Raw genomic sequence first — 24,066 nt, 5'->3', positions numbered from 1 at the left:
AGCCTTGCACTGGTATTTAAATCAAAGCAAAACGTCAGAATATTCAATACATCTTTAATCTATGTAGGATTTATATTAGGCTCTGAGACTTTCTCTTCCTTCATTACATTATTATTGAAGGTTTAAGTTGACACAATATAATAAAGACTATAATCTGTTTAGTTACGAGACTCTTTGGAGGGATGTCACACTTTCTCTCAACATCCCACCCTGCTGAAAGGTTGCAAGAAACCTGTAATTAGGAAAAAAAAATAGGAAAAAAAAATCTTCATTGATTTAAAATGGCAAAGAAACAATGACAAGAATAAAGGAGGTAGGAGCAGTCTGACTGGGGACACAGGTAAACCACTTGGCTTTTGCAGAGAGGTAGCACATGGAAAAAGAAAGTACTTATAATAAGTTGACCTTTCCTGCCAAAATGCCAAGCTGCCCTTTCAGTAGCAGTTGGAGACTTCCAGCTACTTTAACCTAGTTTTTGTTGTGCAGTAAACTGTTCAATATTCCACAATTGGCTTATTTTAAGCGAGAGTGTGTTGAAAGTAGCTGTTGAAACAGCAACTGTGAACTGGGAGGCTAGGCAATAATAACCTCCTTTTTTCTATCCCTCCTCTTTCCTGTCTTAAAAAACCCCCACAGTCATGAATGTAATTATTTGTATTTTAAAGCAAGGTTAGCTTGTTTTCACATGCCTTTCCTCTTAGTCACTTTTAAAATATATTTCTAAAAAGTGCTTACATCAAAAGTTTTGCATTTGTTCCACAACCAATTAAAAAAAAGAAAGAAAAAAAAAGAAGTAAAATAAATTGAAATGCACTCAAAAAGCCATAAAACACCTTAGGGAATACATTATTAGTAGGCTAATGTGTTGAAAGCACTTTCTCCATTTGGTTTTCTTGCTTCATAAAGTGCCGTAGACATCCAGCGCGTTCAGGTAGTGCACAGCTTGTGTTCGCCTGAGGAAGAGAACAGACTCGGAGGAAAAGGCAGAGGGCTGGGGAGAGAGAAAACAGGAATGTCAGTCATTCCAGGACAGTTTCAAGAGGCTGGGGCAGACAAGCCCAGTTGACGGGGAAACGGGTGAAACAACAAATGAACACTAGGCACAATGTGCTGCAGAGGAAATGAGCCCCAAATGATTTGGAATCGCCATTTCTCTGCTAACAAAAGGTATTATGAAGCGCTGTGACAGGTTTCTTATCTCCTAAAAATACTTTGCATAGTTAAATAGCAGGCATCTGTGGGGAAAGTCTGAAATTATAGCCATGCTGATTGCCTGTGTGGGCATCAACATGATTACAGCGTTGTTTGGTGTGGGGTTTTTTTCACCATTTTGTTTATTTCAGAAAATGAGGTAATTACATACAAAACTTATTTCATTAAGGTCATGAAGTCAAGCTTGAAAAATTGAGAACGAAGCACCTTGTTTCATTCTCATTTCCCAATGCATGGTGCTCTGTGATTTACTGCACTGAAGAAGTATTAATTTGCTTTGGAGATTTTCACCTTTTTGAACTGTTTATAATGACCATATGAGAGGTTTCTCTCCTCTCCCCTCTCCCCTCCCCTTCCCCTTCCCCTTCCCCTTCCCCTTTCCTTTCCTTAGCAATTTTACAGGCTGAAAAATGTGTTTTCCTAATTGTGCCAATGAGGGGCTGTAGTACAGTGAAATGAAGGAAAATTTTCTTTGCTGCATTTATGCAATCACTTGAGACAACTTTGGACTTAAATAACCCTAACTTACTTAGAAAGTTAACATAAAGCACACCTTCCATTGAATCCTTTGCAGTCACCTGATTTTCCACCCTTTCTGGTAGTGTTTCAGGTTAGGAATTGTTATTGATAATGAATGAAAATATTTAGTTTAAATAGTTTTCTTGAATTAATTTAGGAACTTGCTGGCAAAGGATGGATAAAAACAGATTTTGGGGGGAACGCAGCTGCCTTAAACATGAGGTGCTTTTTGCTTTTCTGTATTTGTCCTAATTCTTCAACAAAAATAACTTTGAACTTTGGTAATAAGTGAAACAGAGGTCCCAAAGATGCAGTGTTCTTCATAGAATCCTGAATTTCATCAGGGTTATTTCACACTGGGGAAAGAAACAGTATGAGATCATAGAATTAAACCCTATCATTAAGACTAAGGGAAAAAAAGAAATAAACTGCTTTAAAGTTACGTGTGTGTGTGTGTGTGTGTGTATGTAGATATACATACAAATATGTATACAGAGAATAACATTTAAAAGATGTCAAATGTTAAGAAGGAAAGTATATTAGATCTGTAAAAAACATATAAAACAATTTTTTGTTGCTTCATTTCTTTCTGAAATCAAACCTGCAATCCTTTGCTGTATGGAATAATGTCTCAGAAGGTATTAATCACATATACTCAATTGATATTGAATATTTTTATATTTGATGCAGGTAATCAATTCTTTTTTTCCCAGTTTTGCTTCTTTATAAGCCAATTATCAGTTATGCCTGGGTAGTCTGTCAAGAGAGCACTTCATGACTAAAGCATACCTGCTGGGTTCCTAAATTCTATTTTGATATGAGCTCTCCTGTGATAGGAAAAGTGGTTGCTAATTTTTAGATATAGAGAATGAGGAAATCACAAAACACTTCTGGAAAGGAGGCAACCAGGTAGTTAAAGAATGCCTGTTCATCTCACCTGTGACTACTTAATGGTTCAGTATCATAAAATACTACATAAAATGCAGCTGGGAAAGAACCATGATGCATGGTAATCCTTACACTTGCTTTTATCTATATTAGCAGAAAGATGATGGAAGGTCAAAGCAGATACACAATTTAGCTCTTTAACATGATTAATTCCAGTTTTATTCATGAGGCTACTTTTTGAATGTCATAAGACAAATTTTATTTCCATTTTGAATTACTGATAGATACTCTATTACCAGAGTGATGCATTGAAACCGTATAGAAGATCAGTAAAAAGTATTTTTGTAGTCCTTTTTGTCAGTAATACACTGACCATTTAAATAACAGGATAAAGTGATTTTTTTCTTTAGATCAGATTGTTGAGAGTTAGATTTGAATATGTGCAACTAATCTATGTAGGGGTGATTTATTTGCATGTTTCATAGGTTTCCTGTTTGTACAGACAAGGAGTCTTAATAAAAAGCAGAGTAAAATAATATATGTCCAGATTCCAAAAATGTTTATAAGTTTATCGGTGAATGCAAACTTATGGCAGTTTTCTCCAGGGAAGAATCTGTCACCTGCCTAGCAGAAAATATTGTTTTCATTGTGTTTATTTCCTAAGGTAATTTTGTAAGGTAATAAAAACTATGAAAAACTTCCTATGGCGTGTCAATATGCTGCAGCTTCTCACATAATTCAGCTGATTTAACATTGTCAAAGGAGTTTTAGCAGTTCTTCTTTTCTGGTATCTGATTGCCAAGGAACTAGACTTCTCTTTTTTGTAATTACTTTTTTGTAAAAGCATAGGAGTTCAGACTAATTTAGCTACATTAAGTGATCTCACAGAAATGTTAGTTGTTCATTCCTGAGAAGGCAAGATCCTCTCCACCCAAACTCCCTACTTAGTCAATGGATAGAAGAAAATGTCTTTAAGACTTGAAGAAAGTGAACCAGTCCTCCTAACTTGGTCACTTACTTCTATCCCATTAACTATATAAAGAATGCAAACGTCTCCAGAGGGTAATTCAATCTCCTTGAATTAAGTATCTCTCTCTCCCACTTCTAATAGGAAATGGCAAGAGGGTAGTTTAGCGTAATGGCTTACAGGTAGGAAGAGTCACCCTGACATGAGAGACAGGAGCTCTCTATGCTACTCAGCCTCCGGGCCTGGTGACATCTGTCTCACCCCTGGCCAAAGGATGTCCGGAGACAGAGCAAGGGCTGAGGCTCTGCTCCCCCTTCCAGAGACTGTTCTCTTTGCTATCCATTGAGCCACATGTAAAATTCACACCCATGCTGTTTAGCAGGAGGCAGGGCTCTCATCCAGGCTATGCTGCAGGATTCATCCAGTAGGAGTATTGCTGAAGTGCAGCAGACACATGCTTATCTTCTGCAGCCTGAGTACCGTGTGTCCGATATCGCGGGTGGGTTCTCTGGTATTGGCTACCGTGACCAAATTGGACGGAGACACTTCACTCCCTATACTACAGTGCAGCTTTTATTTTTGCAGATTTTTTAACCCAACTCAGTTCACAAGTCTCATAAACAGTGCAATCCCCCAACTAAAAGGCTTGAAATGTAGGGTGGATATACAGGAAGGAAGAGAAAAGTCAGCACAAATTTCTGCAGCCAGGTTTGCCATGAAAGAGAAAGATCAGCAAAATCCAGCCTCATATAGATATCTTCAGATGAGCAGCTTGGGATTTTCTATATTTGTGAATGTTGTAGTCAGACAAACCTTTACCATTTTCCCTTCTTCTGTTTTCTTAAATCTTCCTTTGCAATCCACAAAAGTTTTAAAAACTAACAAGAATGTCTCTCAGGATTTGAGATCAAATTAAAATCCATGCTTCTTGAGATGCTCTCACATCACAGGAGGTGTTCCCCACTATTTTGGAGTGCTGAGGCTTCTTAATTTGTGGTATAATTATTACTGCAAAACTAGCCCACATTGCTTTGGGGAAGCCAGGTTGATGCAAAATTTTTTTTTTTTCTTTATGAGCAATGGACTTGGGCATTGCTGTATAAAGGGTGCAAATGAAAATATGTGTTGTTTTCCTTTTCCTTTTTGCCTTCCCGTTCATTGTGGCTGCTAATTTCCTTTCCCAGGTGCAGATGTACCTGGGGAAAATAATTAGCCTTATTATTGTACAGGGAAAATACAACTTTTACTGGACATTTCTAGATATATGTTTGCTTAATATTTCTTCACTGGAATACCAACCTACAGCTGCCGTGTAGATTTAGAAGAACTCCTAGCATCCATTGTATCGCTTTACTATTCTATTCGGAAAGAAGAAAATATTCCTTTTCTCATACATCCATTATAGAAAAGACAAACTGAGGGTTCCCGTTCATGGAAGAGGAGGAAGGTAATTAAAATGTTATAGAAGCAAAATGATCGAATGATCTAAACTTTCTCTAGAAGGGAGAATAAATGAAGAGTTTAATTCTCCAAACTTTTAGTAAGGTTGACTTTATTGGCAAATGTCCACGGAATTGTGGACATTAATTATTTTAATTATGACCATTCATGAAGAAAGGTACTGCCAAAGAGACAAAAGAAACTGACACTCAGACACCTGTTTTTCTGTTTCAGATTCCCTTTTTCCCGTACTAATGATATTAGTCACTTCCATGAAGTATTCTGAGTGTCGCAAAGATTTTTCTCCTTGTGAGTTTTTCTGAAGTACTCCAGATGTATGCGAAGACAAACTTGGAGTTTGTTATTGTAAGAGGAGTCATGGGAATGCAAATGCAAATATGAAGCAAATCTTGAAGGACACTAGCTTTATAATTATTAAATACTGTACAAGTGAGAAACGACCAGATAGGTCTTTAGGCTTTCGGCACTGAGCAGTGTCATTCAACTCTATATACTTTGCTGTACTGCACTTGTTAGAGGGAGTGAATATATTCTTTTTACCACTTGTTTTGCTCTTTGCCAGGCAGAAAAACCCAAGCTACTCATAAACTTGTATTTTTATAGTGTGTGCATTCTATTTAAATGTTTGCCTTATTTTGTAATGGTAACAATATTAATTTTAAAGGTTGGGTTTGTTGGTTTTTTTACATCATAAATAGGGTTTTTCACAGGAAGAAATATCTCCTTAGGCGGACACAACCCCTGTGGAGTTGTGGAGCTAAACATTCTTTTTCAGTTCCTCTTTAAATAATTGATAAATTATAGTCTGTATGCATGTTTAACATCAGAATTATTTCCTTTTGCACCAGATTAACATAAATGGATCTTGATATTGCTGTATAAACATAATCTATAAATTTTAAAATACTATAACAAACAAAATTCTAAAAGGCTAATGACAAGCTGTTTTGAACAGATTATTTTTAAAGTTATTTGCCTAATGAGATAGTCAGTATACCTCTCCTGACTATTTAGCAAAGTATGCCTGCACCTTAATTAAGCTAGCTACTTTTGCTGCAGCCGTATGGAACACATTAATTTACCAAACAGTAACCATAAACAGCATTTTCATCTCAAAATGTAATGAGCAGCTGTCAAAAAAATATAGTGCCTAGGTTTGGATAGCAACTAGAACTCTCTGGGCTTTGAGATGGTTCTACCAGTAAATTAAGTAGCCATTCACATAGCTGGATAGGTTGCAGGCCAAACCTAGCTTAAAGCAATTATAGCTGTCTGACCTCTATTTAGTCTTCTGATCCAAAACCCGCTTCCCGTTACCTTTGTAAGTTCATAGAACAAGTCACAGCTTATGCATTTTATGCTTACCTTTTTTTTTTTTAACCCTGAAGATAGACTCACAGAAACTTGCCACTTGCTCCTGGTTCTAATACCATTCATTCTTTACAATGGAGTGACTTAGAAGGCAGTTTGCATCTTGACCAAGTCACCAGCAAATAATTAAAAAATCAACTTGCTGCATTATTGGTCTTCTTAGCTCCATTGGCCATGTTGTTTTTATCTGATCAGAAATACAACTCTCAGGCATGTTGTTTTCTATTGGATTTGAACAGATAAGAAACCTTTAGCTCCAGAAACATCAACCTTTCAGCTTAAAGATATCTTATATTTTTGCATGTTGGTTTCTTCTACCCCAAGCATTAGAAGATAAGAAAAGTTAATACTGATAATGGGATTATTTTCACCACCACCACTCTTTTGATCAGTCTGTCATTAGCTTCTTAGCAGTTCTTTATATTGTTTGTGTCTGTTGCTCTGTTTACTGCTGTTATTTCAAGAGTATTTCCTGTAGAGCACAGGGGCGTCTATCAATACATTGTTACCAGTACAAAGAACTTTTTTAAAATTTTCATATATGAATACTTGTATAATCAAAAGTCAACAGGTAGCTGTATTTTCTGTAAGATGCATGCTCTACTAGTCCACTGGAAAGAAAAGAAAAGAAAGTGCAATAAGGGCATGGCTGAATAATGAACTCTTCATTAACCTAAACCAGAGGAAAGAAATAGCAGAGTAGGATTTGTTGCTAAGGGTGGGCTTGCACAGTATCTCATGAGTGTGTAGAACCAGGAAGGTGGTAGGGCGAGATGAGGTTTCCTTAGCTGGGAAACAGTAAGGGTGAAAAGAAATAATTTTGACATACACCAGTGATAACAGAGAGGCCAAGGGAAGGGTTGGTTCACTGCATATTGAAAAGAAAAATATTGGTAGACAACGACAAAAAAGTAAAAGTATTGAATGCTCTTTTGGATCAGAATTTACTCAAAAAATCAGTTGTCAACAGATGATTGTCACCATTTGTAAGCGTGGCACAGTCTTGAACAATGTCAGAATACGTTAAAAACCAGACAGGAGACTAGTTATATATTAATGAGAAGAATTTTAAAAATAAACATTCTCTGTAATTACAACTGTGTCCTTATTACATTACTCCTAAGCTACAATCGATTGAACTTCTGTTCTGAATCCATTTTCTGAGTACAGAAATTTTCTACATATACAATACTAATAATAGTAAAGTAGAAATGATAAATTTTGTGTGGCTTAGAACACCCAGTGAATATGATTTCAGGGTAAAAACTGTATTTATATAGCTATGACTTCATTTCATTTCTATTTTTTTCAGTCACGATCAGCTCAAAATTAAATCTTTTGCAAATTGTATTGTATGTTTTTTACTAATTTCTGCTAAGAACAGTTAGTACTCATAGTGAAAGAGTAATTCTATATTTGATATAGGAATTTCTGCTTTTGTTCATCTTTCAGGTTTTTTTCTACTTTGTCTTTGAGCTTATGCTCTCATAGCAGCCTATTCTTTATGAATAAGCACGATATTATTCAAATATTAAGTTGCTTTGTTCAGTTCTACATTCTCCAAATAACACAGCTTTGTGATATATTACTATTTTAAGTGTTACTATAATAATATCGAGTCTATACAGCTAATTCCCACATCCTGACAATATATAACAATGTAACCACATACAATTTTACTCATTATACATCTTCTGTCTTTGTTGCAGCTTGACATACGCATTTCACTTGTTGTAAATTATAGCTTTTGTGTTCTACTTATGCCACTGTCTTCATTCATTATACCTATACTGAATAATTTGTTTCCTGATTTTTCTTTGAACTATAGTGCGGTACTAATTTTCAGAGCATGTGTGTGACACACTTGTTTTTTTCAGGAAAGATAATGTCCATGATTGATAACTAAGCTTCACTAAAATGATGCGAGAACGCGTCATAGAAAAATTAATAATTTCTTTAATTTATTCCAATACTTTAGGTATCATAAGGATGATTCTTTCTTAGATTTTGTTTTTTATTTATTATTATTTTATTTAAACCAGGAGAAGTTGACATATGTTGACATCTTGAAAAGACGAAATGCTATTGTTTGCACTTATTAACTTATAACATCATGTTGGACGTCATGTTATGACATCGTGTAATCCCTTGAACTACAAGAACTATTGATATAGCAAAAATCTATACTTTTGACTGAACAATCTTTTTTACTGCTGAAATGCAAGTAGACAGTGAGTTGCTGTTCTGAAATCTATTGACACAGTTCACTTTCAATGAAAGAGCTAAATTGTTTCTTGAACTTTATATACCATATATCGCTCTCACATGTGCAGAAATATGTAATTTCTAAATGGATTTGAAATTTGTTTTACCTTTTTTTTGTTCTCTGTTGAAAAATGGTTTTCAAAGGCTGTGGACGTTTTCTGTCTGGACTTTGGTAAGGCCTTTGACACCGTCCCCCACAGCATTCTCCTGGAGAAGCTGGCGAATCATGGCATAGACAAGTGTACTCTTTACTGGGTTAAAAACTGGCTGGATGGCCGTGCCCACAGAGTTGTGATTAATGGGGTGAAATCCTCTTGGCAGCCGGTCACCAGTGGTGTCCCTCAGGGCCAAGTTTGGGGCCAGTTTTGTTTAATATCTTTATCAATGATTTGTGTGAGGGGATTGAGTGCACCCTCAGTAAGTTTGCAGACGACACCAAACTAGGTGGGAGTGTTGATCTGCTTGAGGGTAGGAAGGCTCTACAGAGGGACCTGGACAGGCTGGATCGATGGGCCAAGGCCAACTGTACGAGGTTTAATAAGGCCAAGTGCCAGGTACTGCATTTTGGTCACAACAACCCCAAGCAACACTACAGGCTTGGGGCAGAGTGGCTGGAAAGCTGCCCGGCAGAAAAGGACCTGGGGGTGCTGGTGGACGGCCAGCTTAACATGAGCCAGCAGTGTGCCCAGGTGGCCAAGAAGGCCAACAGCATTCTGGCTTGTATCAGGAGTAGTGTGGCCAGCAGGAGCAGAGAAGCGATCGTGCCTCTGTACTCAGCACTGGTGAGGCCTCACCTCGAGTACTGTGTTCAGTTCTGGGCCCCTCTGTACAAGAGGGACATTGAGGTGCTGGAGCGTGTCCAGAGGAGAGCTACCAGGCTGGTGAGGGGTCTGGAGACCAGGTCATATGAGGAGAGGCTGAGGGAGCTGGGCATGTTTAGCTTGGAGGAGGCTGAGGGGAGACCTCATTGCCCTCTACAACTACCTGAAAGGAGGTTGGAGAGGGGTGGGGGTTGGCCTCTTCTCCCAGGTGAATAATGACAGGACCAGAGGAAATGGTCTGAAGCTGCGGCAGGGGAGGTTTAGATTAGATATTAGGAAGAATTACTTTACTGAAAGAGTGGTCAGGCACTGGAACAGCCTGCCCAGGGAGGTGGTTGAGTCACCATCCCTAGAGGTGTTTAAGAAACGTCTAGATGTGGCACTTCAGGGCATGCTCTAGTGGCAGAGATTGTAGGAGGTTTTTTTGTGTGTGTATGGTTGGACTCGATGATCTCAAAGATCTTTCCAACCATGAAGATTCTATAATTCTGTGATTCTATGATTCTATATTTAGCCCAGTATAATGTAGTGAAATTCAATAAAAGTTCATAGTTTTCTCATAGGCAAGTCTGAAATGCACATTTAAGCAAAAGTCGTCTTTACATTTACTTGTATCCTCAGTGCTTATCTTAGTCATTCTTAATGCCAAGAAATTGACAATTCATGAGTGATTGGGGAAAGTTCTGTTGAGTCTTACAGGATCATATCCAAGGCAAGAAAAATATACCATCTATTACTACCGTGTCAATTTAACATTATTGTTGTCAAAATTGGAATAGTCCTCAAACGTAGTTCAGTATTTAACACACTTCTTAAAAAAAAAAAAAAAAAAAAGAAAGTCTAAGCTTGAAAATTAATTGGTTTCTGCAAGTAATTGTACCCTACCCTTTTTTGGTACTTTGACATTTTCTTCCCCTTAGCCTGCCTTTCAGCCATGGTCCCCAGATAGACAGCTCTTTACGCTTATATATGACCATATTGCTCAGTACTTGAGCATTCCTTTTCAGAAATACCAGAAGATACTTGAGAATACCCATATTTTCAAGGACTTTTGCTTAGGATTTTATAATGAATTCTTAGTTATGAGGTGAAATTGGAGATAAGTAGAAGGAACTGCATTCTTTAGAAGTGACATAAATTCAAGACTTTTCAAGCTAATGGCTCAGCAGCTTGTTAAGAGATAGAACATTAAGGAGAGTCCAGTCTTTCCTCCTGATGGCAATGCAGAAGCTTCATTGCAAAAGAGTTTCTCATTGAAAACCAGCTCAGAGTATAACTGAATACAGTACTAGAGTGAGTCTCTGATTAATCTGAGAGTACAGTGAACTCCACTCTGTATAAGGAGGAGGGACCAGACATATTTTATGAAATATGAGGACATGACCTTTAAATACAAGCGTACTACAAAGTAATTTTGTAGTGTTTTAAGTGAAATTTAAAATTATTTTTTATACAGATGAATGGTGAGCTTTCAGTAGAAACAAGTACTGAAAAACTAAGGCTTTTATACCTATCTCACAGTGACATGAAAATAATTTTAGTATCAAATTTAGCAATTGTGTTAATACCTACTTCATTATCATGTGAACCTAATGTCTCAACAGCTATTTCATATTATGTCAACCAAATTATTTAAGTAATGTAATACCAGGTGATTTTTTTTAGCTTATTCACAAGCAGTTTGTTACCTGGTGCTGTCAGACAAATTATCTCATAAATATTGCTGTTCTCCCTGAGAGCTCCAAGAGAATAAAAGTGTATAATTCTTTCAGACATAAAAAGTGAAATGTGACACAATACTATAATTTTATTTTTAATCCACTCAAACTAAAGTAAACAAACTTGGGTTGGTGGTGGGGGTGGTGGAAGGAATAATACCTGTGAAGACTAAGAAAGCGTCTTTAGCTTCATTGCCTTAGGTAAAGGTATTTGTCTATGCCACTGGCAAGTGGCCAATTTATTGAACTTTTCCAGCAGGAATTAATTTAGACAGATATGCTATGGTATAAGTATTACAAGTATTTTAAAAATCACTAGCTAAATTTCTACAGGGCATTGAGTTCTGTCAAGAGGGTTAATTTTCTCATGCATTATATATAATCGTGTAAAATTCCCCATTTCTTCTGCCATTTTACTACCCCCTTTGTCTTATTAAATGCCAGAGTGTGAACTGCAAATGTTGTTATCTCTACCAAAGTGAGGAGTCCTGAAATAATGCAAACCTTGGCAAACTGTGAACTCTTCATGGGCAAGGTCAGAAGCCTGCTGATAGACTGAGAGCATAGGAACAAAATAGGTTTAGCTGTAGTTTTCTCTCATTCTGTTTCAGCCAAATCAGAGCAAAAAGACCAGGTTGACAAGACGGACCTCAAAGGCAAGGAGCCATGTGACTGAATAAAGAAGAAACTCAAAAGCTGTGAACAGGACTTTTAGGGGAGAGGAAAATGAGGAAAGTAATGATGAGAATATAAATTCTGTTATGAGGTATTTTTCTTCCAGCACCTCCTAATGGTGCTAGTGGAAACTTTAGATGGGATCCAAAACTATAGATTTCTCAATCCAAGTCTTAAACTGAATTTGTAGGAGTTATGGTTTGCAGTTCCCTTCCCAAAGAAGGCCAAGGAGGGAGGAGGATGCCTCAGTTGGAGCATACCTGATAGAGAAATCTCTTAAGAAGTAGATAGAGGAAGTTACATGAAAAAGCTGTCAAACCAAGTGAAATCTGGAATCAGAGGGTGTGGATAAGTTGATTCGCAGCAAGCCAGGAAAATCCACAATAGCACCTACTGTGGATGAGGAAAACCTGGCAAACAAGAGGTTTCTACTCGCAAGTCTTCTTCATAGGGAAATGTTCCCTTCTCAGGCAGGGATGCATTACAAAGCTGCCCACAGTCACTGAAGTTTCAAGCCTAATGACCGAGTGGAGAAAAAATTAAATGAAAACCTGGCAGGCTGGAAAAGCTGTGAGATTAATGATCACGCTTCCCATGAGGAAGAGATGTATTGGTCATGAGTGACTCACTGCTGTGTGCGATGAAAAATTCGGGCTAGTGACTGGACCTAACATTGTGGGAAGCCTTCTGTTTCCCAGGAGCTTAAATCTGAGGGATGTTGCCAAAGCTATCTAGCCAAATGACAATTAACTGGGACTGCTCATTCATGCGGGCATGACTGATTTCAGCATGACTGTAAGCAGATCAAAAGTGACTATGAGACTCCTGGAGAAAGGCTGAGGGGGTCAGAGCTGTTGTAATGTGCTAGTCAATCCTCCTGGTCATGCAGGAACAATGTGTCCTACAACGCTCGTATGCAGAAGCAGTGTCACCAAAGAGGGCTTGGACTTCTTTGACAATAGCATGCACTTGCAAGGAAATACAGGGTGAAATGGAACTGCTTAGCTTGAATAAAAGAATAACGTTTCAACTTTAGAAAAGCTACACAAAGAGCAGGCAGTTTCTGTGACGGATTACATGGGAAGTAATAGGCTTAAACTGCAAGCAGAAGGAGTCTCTTTTGGTATAAGAAAAACTTCCAATACTAAGTAGAGCTGTACTTGCTAATAGATTGACTCATAAGGCATTGCGAGTGCCATCATGGCAGGGCCACAGAAGTGGTCTGGGCAGACAGCTTTAATCTATTGAGTTGCTTTTCAGCTATATGTTTCTATTCCTCTGTGTTATCACGGAATGAACATATTCATATCAGTGCTTGCAACTGCATTCAGAAATACTAGGATAAGACAAACTATGGCTACCATTAGACTAAAATTTTTCCTCTGTTTCTTTGGCATTCTGTGAAAACTTATCAAAGTAAATACTATATACTAGATATTATATAGTCTAAATATTAATTGTAATGAAATTGTAAGTGAGAAGTAAAATTGAAATTGGAGTTATCTACATTGTTTACTTTCCTTGAGAAATCAGAAAGTATGAAATCTGATGTTTTAAACCAGGACAGATGTATAGATATATTTTCATCAATTTAATAATCTGGTTTCTGCGAAAAGAATGACATGGAGTTGCTTATTCTGCAGTCATCACTGGTGGACAGAGGCACTAAGAGCTGCAGACGTGTTAATCAACCATCTAAACTATGTAATCAACCATCTGATTGATTATTTGCATTTAGATAATTATTACCTTTGAAACCCATCCTTGTTAAATAACAGTCTCATCACCTCAAGTGCTGTGTCATTCTAACACTAGGTATGTACTGTAGATATTCTTCTTTAGATTTGATTTTTCCTTCATGACTTTAACTCTCTTATTAGCTACTATGAATTACCAACATAATAACATAAATACTTTCCAAATGACAAAAACATCCAGCCTTGTTTCTTTCTATATGCAGATTGTCTTGTCATCGTCCAAGTTTCACAACAAGCACAAATATTACAATGAATTAAATAAATGTAAGCCTTGCATACTACATTTACCCTTGCAAACTATATATCAGGTTTGAAAAAATTATTCCACCACCAAAAAATATTCTGACTAGTTCAATGACATTTCTTAATCATATCTAGCACGCTTGTTTAATAAGATTATTTTCCTCTTGAACAGTTTGTATATTCAGGCATTTCTCATGGGTGTTTGTACAGATAGATGTGTATTACGGCCACAGTTTTGTGAAGGAGAGTGATGCAGGTTTTTCTTCACTGTGCTCTTACTTCAAAATCTAGTTCTTTTCTTTGCCTTAACCTCGTTCTTTTGACAAGTGCAGATATCTTGAAGCTCCAGGGTGTTGATGGTTAGATGTAGTAATGTGTTGAGGATATAGCTGCGTCTTTTGCATTTTGTCATCTACTAAGCCAGTTATGACCTGCTATGAAGTATTCATATGGATTTCCATTGCAAACTGTTTTTCTTTGGTGGATAGTAAAATTGTTTTAAATTGCAAATGAAAGAGGTACTCAAGAGGAATATATTTCCCTATTTTGTGAGTAGATGTTTTACTGATTATTACCTACAAGAGCGTTTTTACTCTTAGTGTAAGTGATACTGCAGTAATCATACTCCAATGAGGAAACCACTATTATGTTATAAACCACAATTATCCAGTTGCATTTCCTTATCTGAAGCAATGTTTCCTGTATCTCCTTCTGGGTAATTTTTTTCATATTTCTTCAGTTCTTATGTTCACAGTCTTTCTAGTAAATCTTCAGTAGAGAGACATATGCTTCTCACTTTTAGGTGGGACCATAATAACTTTTGCTGGCACTGGTTTTCAGCCTTTACCATTTCTCTCTAATAATATGCATGTCGCTGTGAAACTGTGTTGTTTGTAACACAAGTATCTTCTTTAAAGAAGCACAACAGCAATAGTATCATTAAGGCAATGTCCAAATTTAGGAAGAGATGTTACATATTGCAGGATTAAATGAAGTCATTCTTCTGTTAGGTGAATCTTTTTGTTTTTAATTAGTTTAAGTAAAAGTAATTGCAGTCCAATTATTGGAACATCACAGATTTGTGAAGACTAGGTTTTGTGCTTTTGTCCTTAGGGCTCCCGCTACACTTTCATGTAATAGGAACAAATCTGGCATTTCTTTGTAATATCCATCCGTTACTGCTGTGCCGGTAGTGCGCAATACATCACTGGATCCTTTTGAGCGAGAAAGCAAATGAAAGAAGCCTGATGGTATACAGGTTTGCAATCATAGTTCAGATGGTCATTTGTCCTTCAATAGTGCTCTTACATGCCATAAATTGATAATAACTCTCAATATGCAAGTCTTTTCTTTACATACATTAGTTCAAGACCTCTGTTAAGAATGATTTGTATTCAACTCATTTGTTTTCTGGGGGAGCATTCCTGACTCTTACTAGCCATCCTTTGTTGTTTCCAAAAGTATTTATCAAATATCTGCACCTATGAGAGCTCACCAAAGCCTGCAAGCTCTCTGTATACTTTGTACAACTGGCTAATACAGGGGCAGTCAGTACAAGAATTTAAAAGGAAGCTTGAAGAAGTATAGAACTGCTTTCCAGATGAAACCTAAAGACTATCTAAGGTCTTTCTTCCTCTACTTGTATTTAGTTTTCAAAGGAAAACTTTTAGTTTCCAGGTGGATTAAGATCATCCACAAGAACTTTAAGTGCTAATATTGAACCGGAACAAAGATCCATATAGCCCTGTGTCTAGCCATAGGAAAAGTATAGTTGTATTTCCCTTTGGCTTTCCAGCCAGCTGCTACTTTGGGAATTCTGTCAGTTGATAGGGGACTTCCTGAATTATGCCTACTGTGTCTTAATTGTCTATAGTCCTTAAAACTATTTGCTCTATTTTTGTAATTTTTTTGACTCCTAAGAGAGATTTTACAATGTTTGCTATATAAGCTGAAACACGTTATCATCTTGTTTCTCACTTTTGTTCTCATCCAGAAACCACAGTGAGAATGATTCAGCCTACAGGGATCTATAGGAACAGCCTCTAAAGCAGAGGTCACGTTTATGCATTATTCAGCGTTGTATCAAGCCTCTCCTCTATGTAAATGTTCCTGTATTCTGGTTTTTACCTTTCTTCCTTCCTTCAAGGAACTTGATGCTGACTTCATTCAGGCTGAGTGCGTTTGCAATCCAGTGCATCTAGTCTCAAGAAAAAATCTGTGTTAGGCATGATAATACTAGAAATCATGGCAATAATCCCAGTCTTTCTATCCTTTGAACCATTTAGCTGGTAAAATGTGATCAACACACAACAGAGAATGGCACCATTACTGGTAGGTCAGGAAGCATACAGAAATGTTTTATTAAATAGTTTCTATGCACCCGTATTTTCCAGAACACATTGACAGATCACTTTGCATATCGTAGCTTATATGGATTTTCAGCCTAAACTCTAAAATCTACTGCAGCTTGTAAAATCAGCATCAAGAATTCCTACATTCAGTCTATAGGCAGTTATACATACATTTGAATGAATTCACCAACGTATGATGTATTTTGTGTGAACAGTTCCATGCTTTTAAATTTTCTGAATCTCCCTGCTTTTTTCAGTGCATGTATACTCTTGAATAACAAAATTTCACAATCTTACCACAACTTACCTATCACATTGAGCAAACAAAAGCATAGCAAGGACAGAAAATAAGACTAACCAACTAATAATTCCAAATGTTATTTATTTACTCTTTCATACTCATTCATTAACATAAGATTATCACAGCGTGGATTCATGTTTTTTTCCAAAGTGCTCCAAATTGTAATGATCTTGCTACCTGTTCACAATAGCTTAACATCCCAATGGCATGAACCATATTGTTGCTTTAATGCACGAGATGAAGCTAAGAACTCTTTAATGAATTTACATTCTTGTCAAGCTATTATATTTTAATTAGCTGATAATGAATGTAAATCAGCATACAGAGTCTAAATTGTTTGGGGAAATCCAGATATGTGGACAGAATAAATTAAAATAATAAAGTGTTCTTTTTTAATTGGAAAATTTCTGATAAGGAAGGAGACCTGCAAAGTTCCATGACATCTACAGGCTGCAAGAAAATGATAGATCAAATCATATGTGAAAGTGTGGGATGACTTGATCTACTATCTAAGACAGCAAAATACTGAACAAGAGCTGGTGCCCACTCATTCCAAATGTTGCCCTCCCGTCTTGGCTGTTCTGTAGGTGCTCCAAGGGAATGGTCTCTGTCAAGCACCCTGTTCTGGCAACTAACACCTACTGTATTATTGCTTCTTGCAGATGACTGGTTGTGATACTTTAGACTCACAGTATCGTTAATCATCATTCCCAGTATAACATTAGGACTGTGAGTCTCTCATTTATAATAGAGTTTTTCAGGAAATAGGGTTAGAGCAAGCATGAGACCCATGGAGTTTTCAAACACATGATTGCTTCCATTTAAATTTTTCGGAATTGGAAAAACCTCAAATCAGTGCCCTTATCTCTAGATCATACTGCCCTTAAGAGTCCTTAGGGTGGTATGTGCTCATTGAAGGGCACATTTCCTCATCATCTCACGAGGATCCTGTGATTACATTGGAATAGCAAATTTCATTAAAATAAATAGGTAAAAAAGGTCAAACAAACCCCCAATAAATAGTGGTTTTGAGATTACACTTTAAAATCCTCTTATGGAAACTGAAAATAGTTATTATAGTGCTATTTGCTCAAAGAAGGTTTGAAGTAGTAGCTCTCAGAGGAGTGAACAATTCAGTTCAGTTTCATCTGAATGTTTAAAAGTTTTTGCAAGCTTAATCAGCTGCATTCCAGCAGAGGGCAACAAAAATAGGGTAAAATTCACACAAAAACATAGTAGTATGGATGAGTATCTTCTGAATTTCTGCTTCTATGGCACGAAGACAGTTAAATGCAATAAAATATTTTTTTTTAAAAAACACAACCAAAAGTTCCAATAATGCATGCCTGAAGCCAAAGCCTGCTGATCTGCTCACCCTGCTGAGGAGTGATGTGTTCCATGTTCTTATTTGTTTCTTCTACAGAGCAGGTACAGCCATCACTGTGAAAACTGTCTGTCTCTGGTGGCAACATCTAGTGCACGAAATTAACTGGATTTGAACATGGTGCACTCTTCTTTATGTCTCACTTCATATCATCTCCCTGTCAAGTATTCTTCGTGGCTATGATGTCATAATGTATTTGGCCTGCTGAATTTTTTGAATATATCTAGTCATATATGTTTGTTCCCTTATTGCAATCAATTATGCTTCAAACCATTCTTCCATGATAGCTTCCACTAAAATATGTTCTTCCATTATTAGTCTCGTATCAATGCCACTTGCCTATTTACTAGTCAGATGCAACATACTGAAGAAACCTTATTTTTGAGCGCTTCTTCATCCTTCCACGTTTAGGTGATCACCAAATCCCAAACTAGTTTCTCTGTGGTGTTAGATTTTTTTTTCCTGCCTTCAAGGAAGTTGAACAAGAACAGAATTTCATCCCTCATCACCTGCTTTCCTGATCATGAAGTAGGAGCAAGTACTTCTTGCTAGCTTCACTTCAGCTCTCATAATGCTTCCTGCAACTTTGCCTTCAGAACAGAATTTGTTTACTAGCTTCTTTTGTCTCCTTTAGTGCCACTCCTGACTTTTTATTGCTCTGGATAAACACAGCTTTCTAAAGAATGTTCTTGGAGTGCCTGCCTTTCTTTCTTAGTGTAGTATCTGCCAAGGTGCTTTATTTAAAAAAATTTCGTGCATATATGTTTGCAGTGTATCATACTTCTGTCCTCTGATGAAAACAAATGTTATTCGTTTGCATCAGTTACATAGTGTTGTATGCTGTAATTCTGCTTAATAAATAATAGTATTACAAGGAGTTCAGTAACGTTATGGAAGACTGAAGGAACATTTCTCCTCTAAATAATCTATCAAGTAACAGAAGGTATTTTTTTTCTCTTTTCATTTGTAAAAAATATTTACATTTAAATTTTGATACTTAAGGATTGGTGGGTCTTGATCATCTGTAGGCTAGATTTTACTCAGTGTGCTTTTTAACGTGCTGGGAAGAACAATGTTGGCTAATGTTTTTCTTTCCATATTCTCAAGGCAGTGTATTTCGTAATCTTAAAAATCAGTGACTTCTGTTGCCTAATTGTAGAACTTTTTTGTTTTTCATGAAATGTCAAATATTTATGCATATGAATGATAAAAATTTAGGGTGTTCCTAAAACTAATCACACGTAACAATTTTCAGATAAGACTGGAGACCTATAATCCAGTTTGCAAACTATAATGTAATTAAAAATAATGCATTTCATGAAACCATCACCATATTACCTGAAAGATAAACATGATTGTTTTAATTCATCAAAGTAACAACAGTTACAATAACTATGCAATGTAGGTGTTAGATTGTACTTTAAAATATGAACTGGAAATTTATGAATGAGAAAATGATGTTTGGGTCCAGCATTTACATTTTCCAGGTACATTTAAAAGTACACAAGGCTCCCAATGTACTTTATTTCTGTTAAAAAAATTAATCTCTATATAAGAAGTAAACAAAAACACTATCAAAGTATTTAATATGTAGCTGTATCTTACCCCATAAGATATATTTTCAGTATTTTGTTTAGACTAGTAAAATCTCTTTTTCTTGTCAATGTTCTTTCATAACCTAAATTTTTCACTGTATTGGCTGTAGTTGTTGCTTGAACTAGAAGGAAATACACAGTTTTGACAAAGATTTTAATAGCAACTACTAACACAAACAGGGATTTATCATGCTGCAGTATTTCATGTCAGATTTAGGAATAAATCCGGAAAGTCTTGGAATCTCTGTTTTTCTGTCAAAAGCCTGTGTTTTTCACCCACCTTTTCTTTTAAGAAATTGTGTGAGATATTTGGTGTCTTATAAAGTGTGTATTCATTTTATTTTAATACTTTGTCCACCAAATGTCCTAGCTTCTCTAATGCTTTCCTTTAACTTGCATTGAAGAAAGGAGGGAGGAAACTGAAGCTGATGTCCATGCCAAGCAGGGAGGGTGGAAACGTTCTTCTGTCACTTTGATTCAGGATACATTTGAAAGCCAACTGAAATTGCTTGCCAGCATGTTTTTGACAGTGAGAATTATCTTTTGATAGCAAAGCTGTGAGATGTCAGTGACAGACTTACAGACTTGCTCAGTATTTGCATGAAGAATGCAACGAGGTTACCACTGCAGCAAACAGTCTGCTTTTAAAGTCTGCAAAACATAGTGCCACTCACATCTCTGCATGTAGTTGTTTTGAGATGATGTTGTAAACACTGGAGGAAATTCGGTGGTGATTCTTCTTTTCTTCTAAAAGATAAGATACGTTTTGTTGAAATAGTGTAAATGTTACACTGTGGTTTCAGGGCTTTCAGGGCTATACAGTTGATTCCTAGTTGACAATGTCTTTAAATTAAAGATGTGTTATACTCATTTACCCATAGCTACAAAAACAATTGTGAAAAGTTAACACAAGAGAGGAAAAAATAAATTCTAGGTATTAATTGTCTGTCATGAATGCACATGGTAGATTTACTAGGTTTGCTCAAAAGCTTTCAAGGCTTCTGCTTAAAATAAAAAAGAATATTTTCGTTCTACTAATGGCAGGATTGGGTATGTTCTACACTTAATTCTCCTTGTATTGGACACTTTTGTGTCAGAAAGCTGAAAATGCTTATTTAGATGGAGTCAATGATCTGCAGGGCTAAGTGCAAACTCCTCGTGAATCAGGGGTCTCAGACACTTTTTCTCCTTACTTTTTACCTAGGGGTATTGTTGAATGTTTTAAGAAAAAATTACTTGAACAAATATCAAAACTGATTTTGCACACTTGATTTTGCACCTAGGATACAGGGTAGAGTAAGGGATGTTTCAAAGGCTATTCCAGCCCAATTTTCTATCCTTTTTTAAGGAAAGAAATTTGTTTAAGGCTTGATGATTTTGGTGGATGGCAGTAAGTTGTCCTGAATTACTTATATAATTAAGTACTGTCACGGAAGTGCAAGACCAACAAAAGATGGTGTCACAGAAAAGGTAAAATGGTATATTCATATGTCTCTAAAATCCAATGTTTGCGTTTTTTTTTTCTTCTAATGACTGAGTATTAATCTATTTCTTTATTCATTTTTATAGATAAAAAAAATCAACAGGAATTTTCCCGTAAACCAGCAGGTAAGAAAATGAAAATTTGGAGTTCTTCCGTTTATAATTCTCATTTCAACTATATTTAATTCTCTGGTAGCTGTTCATTATTCTAGTTCAAGAATTCTCAGTAGATTTTCTTCAGAGAGTACCTTGCTGCGTCAAAATAGGTTATTATTTTTTTATCTAAAGTCAACGGGAAATGATGTCTTTCGTTAAAGTAAGAACATGCCTAAACTTTTCAAATTAACCTGTTTAATGCATATATGTATTTATATATATATAAATATAAAAATAAAAGTTTTCTTCAGATTGCATCTTACCCATTTTACTATAAATGGGGGAATGGGATTGTTATGCTTTACAGAATTAGCCGGTATCCATCAATGTTCTAAAATTCTAAAAATGTATGAATTCTATTGTCCAAATGAAGGCATAAAAAAATAGTATTTGCACAAGTTTATGGAACAGGCCAGTAGCAGAATTTGGAACAAACTGAATCGTCTGACTGTCTCCAAGTTTACCCATTGTCATTCTCATGTTACTGGCAGACACTGCAATGTCCTAAAAAAAGGGAGTAAGATTCCTTGAACAGAGATGATGTCGTGCAAAATGCATTATATGCACAATTGCTGCTCTTCTCTACAGCTGTGTAGCAGGTGATTGGATCCATGAGATGAAGAGATAGAGCTGTGCATCTTGAGAAATCTGTTCTTTCCACAATTTTTGATACTTTTTTTTTTAAAGAAGCAAACGTACAGGCAGCTCAAGGTTTAAGGCTGAAATTCTGAGGTTCTAGTTGCTAGAGATCATCGTAAGAATGGGCAACAGCTACAACTCCTCAAAAGGATCAGCATATATTTTAGAAAGCTATGTAAGAAAAAGCATGAATAAAAATATTCAGGGTACAGTACATTGTAAAGTGACCAAAGATTCATTTGGAACATAGTCTGTTGCCGTACTAAAGAAATATCATTAATTGTTCTATGATATAGCACAACAATGGTTGAAAATGTGGCCATTTAGTGGTGGGCTACTTATCACAGAGTACATGTCTAGTAAATTAAACTAGTTAATTAAGTATACATGTGTTGTGTATCACAACTATTACATAATGGGGATTTCTTTTTAAGAAACTTGTAATAAGGAGAAACAGAGAAATCTGGTTCATCAGAAGGAACAAATTACTTCCTTGTAGAATGAGAAAAATATGTAGAGGACTGAGCTGTAAACTTGCCTTCAAGAGGACGGATTTGAGGAATAAAAGTGCTTTCACCTCCTTTACACCACATCTTCAGCCAGTCAATGTATTTCTTATTTCCCTGTCTTTAGTCCAACTTTTTTAATATGGAATTACTAATATGGAATAGCGCTGAGTGTAACTTCCAAGGGAGGGTGTATTACTATTCTGTTTGCTGCTTTCTTCATGAGAAGGCCCACAAATCATAAAAAAATTAATGGCAATTTAATAATAACAACAACAACAACAACAATTATATGAGTACGTATAAAAAAATTAGAATAAATAAAACATATTAAACAATTAGGTGCATTTTTATTTGCCCTTGATTCTCAGTTCTTCATCCGCACTACAATTGCTCAAATTTTTAGATACTTTTGTCTCATTCTTGCTTCTTGAAGTCAAAGAAAGGAAGAGGTTTGTCACATTCAGCAATTGAAAATAACACTTGCATTTGGACATTTTCAAAACAGTTGCTATAGCATCAGTTGCCGACAGTGGCAAATGAGTGCTCCTATCTCAACAGAGGGAAAGAATGCCTAATAAACAAAAAAATAGTTAGCTAGCTCCGTTTTCACTCTTATGTTTTACTCTGGACTTATTTCTTTGCTTTTGTTACTGTAAAAAAAAAAAAAAGAAAACAAAACCATAAACAGCAATTATAATGTCCCACCAGGCTCACATATTAATTCAGTGATCTCTGCTGTTTCAGAACTCTTGGCATGCATGGTCAATGAGGCATTTTTCTCTTCATTAGAATTCCAGTGGAAATTAATAACTTTCTTGGCTTGAACAGCTTGTTGGTCAAGTTATCTGTTAGGGCACCCTGCAATTAATGCATTCTTCTCCCATCAGCATCAATCACTGTATTCCAAAGGAATTACCATGGACCATTTCAAGAAAGTGAAGATCAAACTGAAAAGAGAGAGGCCGATTTGATGGGCAGTGAGACTGATAAGGTCTCACTGCCCATTAAATAAGGGAAAAGAAAAACGTTTATTGTTCTGTGGATGTCTTAACAATTTGGGGAACATTAATTTCAAAAATAGATTCCTTTTTGGTTTACATTATGTAGAGAGGTTTGCAATTTTTTATTCTAGAAGGAGCTAGGAAATACAACCTAATTTTTATTAAATACAGTATTTCTGAGAAGAGTCAGAAAAGACTACACAGATGTAAGGTTAATTTCGGTCTTCTGGTATGCAGCAGACATTAACACAATATGCAGGGAAAGAACTGTCCTTTTTACTTGTTACATTAGCACAACATTATTTAGCTGAATGTATAATGACTACTTTTGTCATCCTGACATTTATTTTAATAAAATACATTTTTGTCTAAGAGGTTGAATAGCTAGTTTTCACTTGTTTCTGCAAGCACATCATGAACTTGAACTCTGAAACTGATCAGATTGGGATTTTACTTCTAGATTTTTTCTTACAGTATATTTTACCTAAAATGATTAATCCAAACTACAAGAAAGTTATCATCTGTTCAGGATGGAAATGCCTCTATGTCTTATTGTATGCCCTATGCATCTTGTTCAATAAAAAACAGTGATAAGACAAAGTCTGACAGTTTCTAAGTGCCTATAATGAAATGTTTTTAAAGTCACTTTATTGAAAAACATCTATTGGCTAAGAATTTTTAGGGTACTATCTTTAATCAATACACATGGAAAAGGTTTGTATGAACATATGGCTTTTCAGTTCTCCCTCAG

At 36.1% G+C, this 24,066-nt stretch overlaps 1 protein-coding gene across 1 annotated transcript in view; it reads left to right on the top strand.

The window, feature by feature from the left end:
- Window positions 1–24,066, top strand: part of SNTG1 (syntrophin gamma 1) — a 166,621-nt gene that overhangs the window by 71,182 nt on the left and 71,373 nt on the right. Inside the window, exon 11 of the mRNA XM_054189470.1 lies at window positions 21,098–21,136. Within this exon, the coding sequence (XP_054045445.1) occupies window positions 21,098–21,136 (39 nt within the window). The remainder of the gene's footprint in view (window positions 1–21,097; window positions 21,137–24,066) is intronic.

Source organism: Rissa tridactyla, chromosome 2 (assembly GCF_028500815.1).
Source record: "Rissa tridactyla isolate bRisTri1 chromosome 2, bRisTri1.patW.cur.20221130, whole genome shotgun sequence".
NCBI classification, from domain to species: domain Eukaryota; kingdom Metazoa; phylum Chordata; class Aves; order Charadriiformes; family Laridae; genus Rissa; species Rissa tridactyla.
This window is presented reverse-complemented; position numbering and strand designations above follow the sequence as displayed.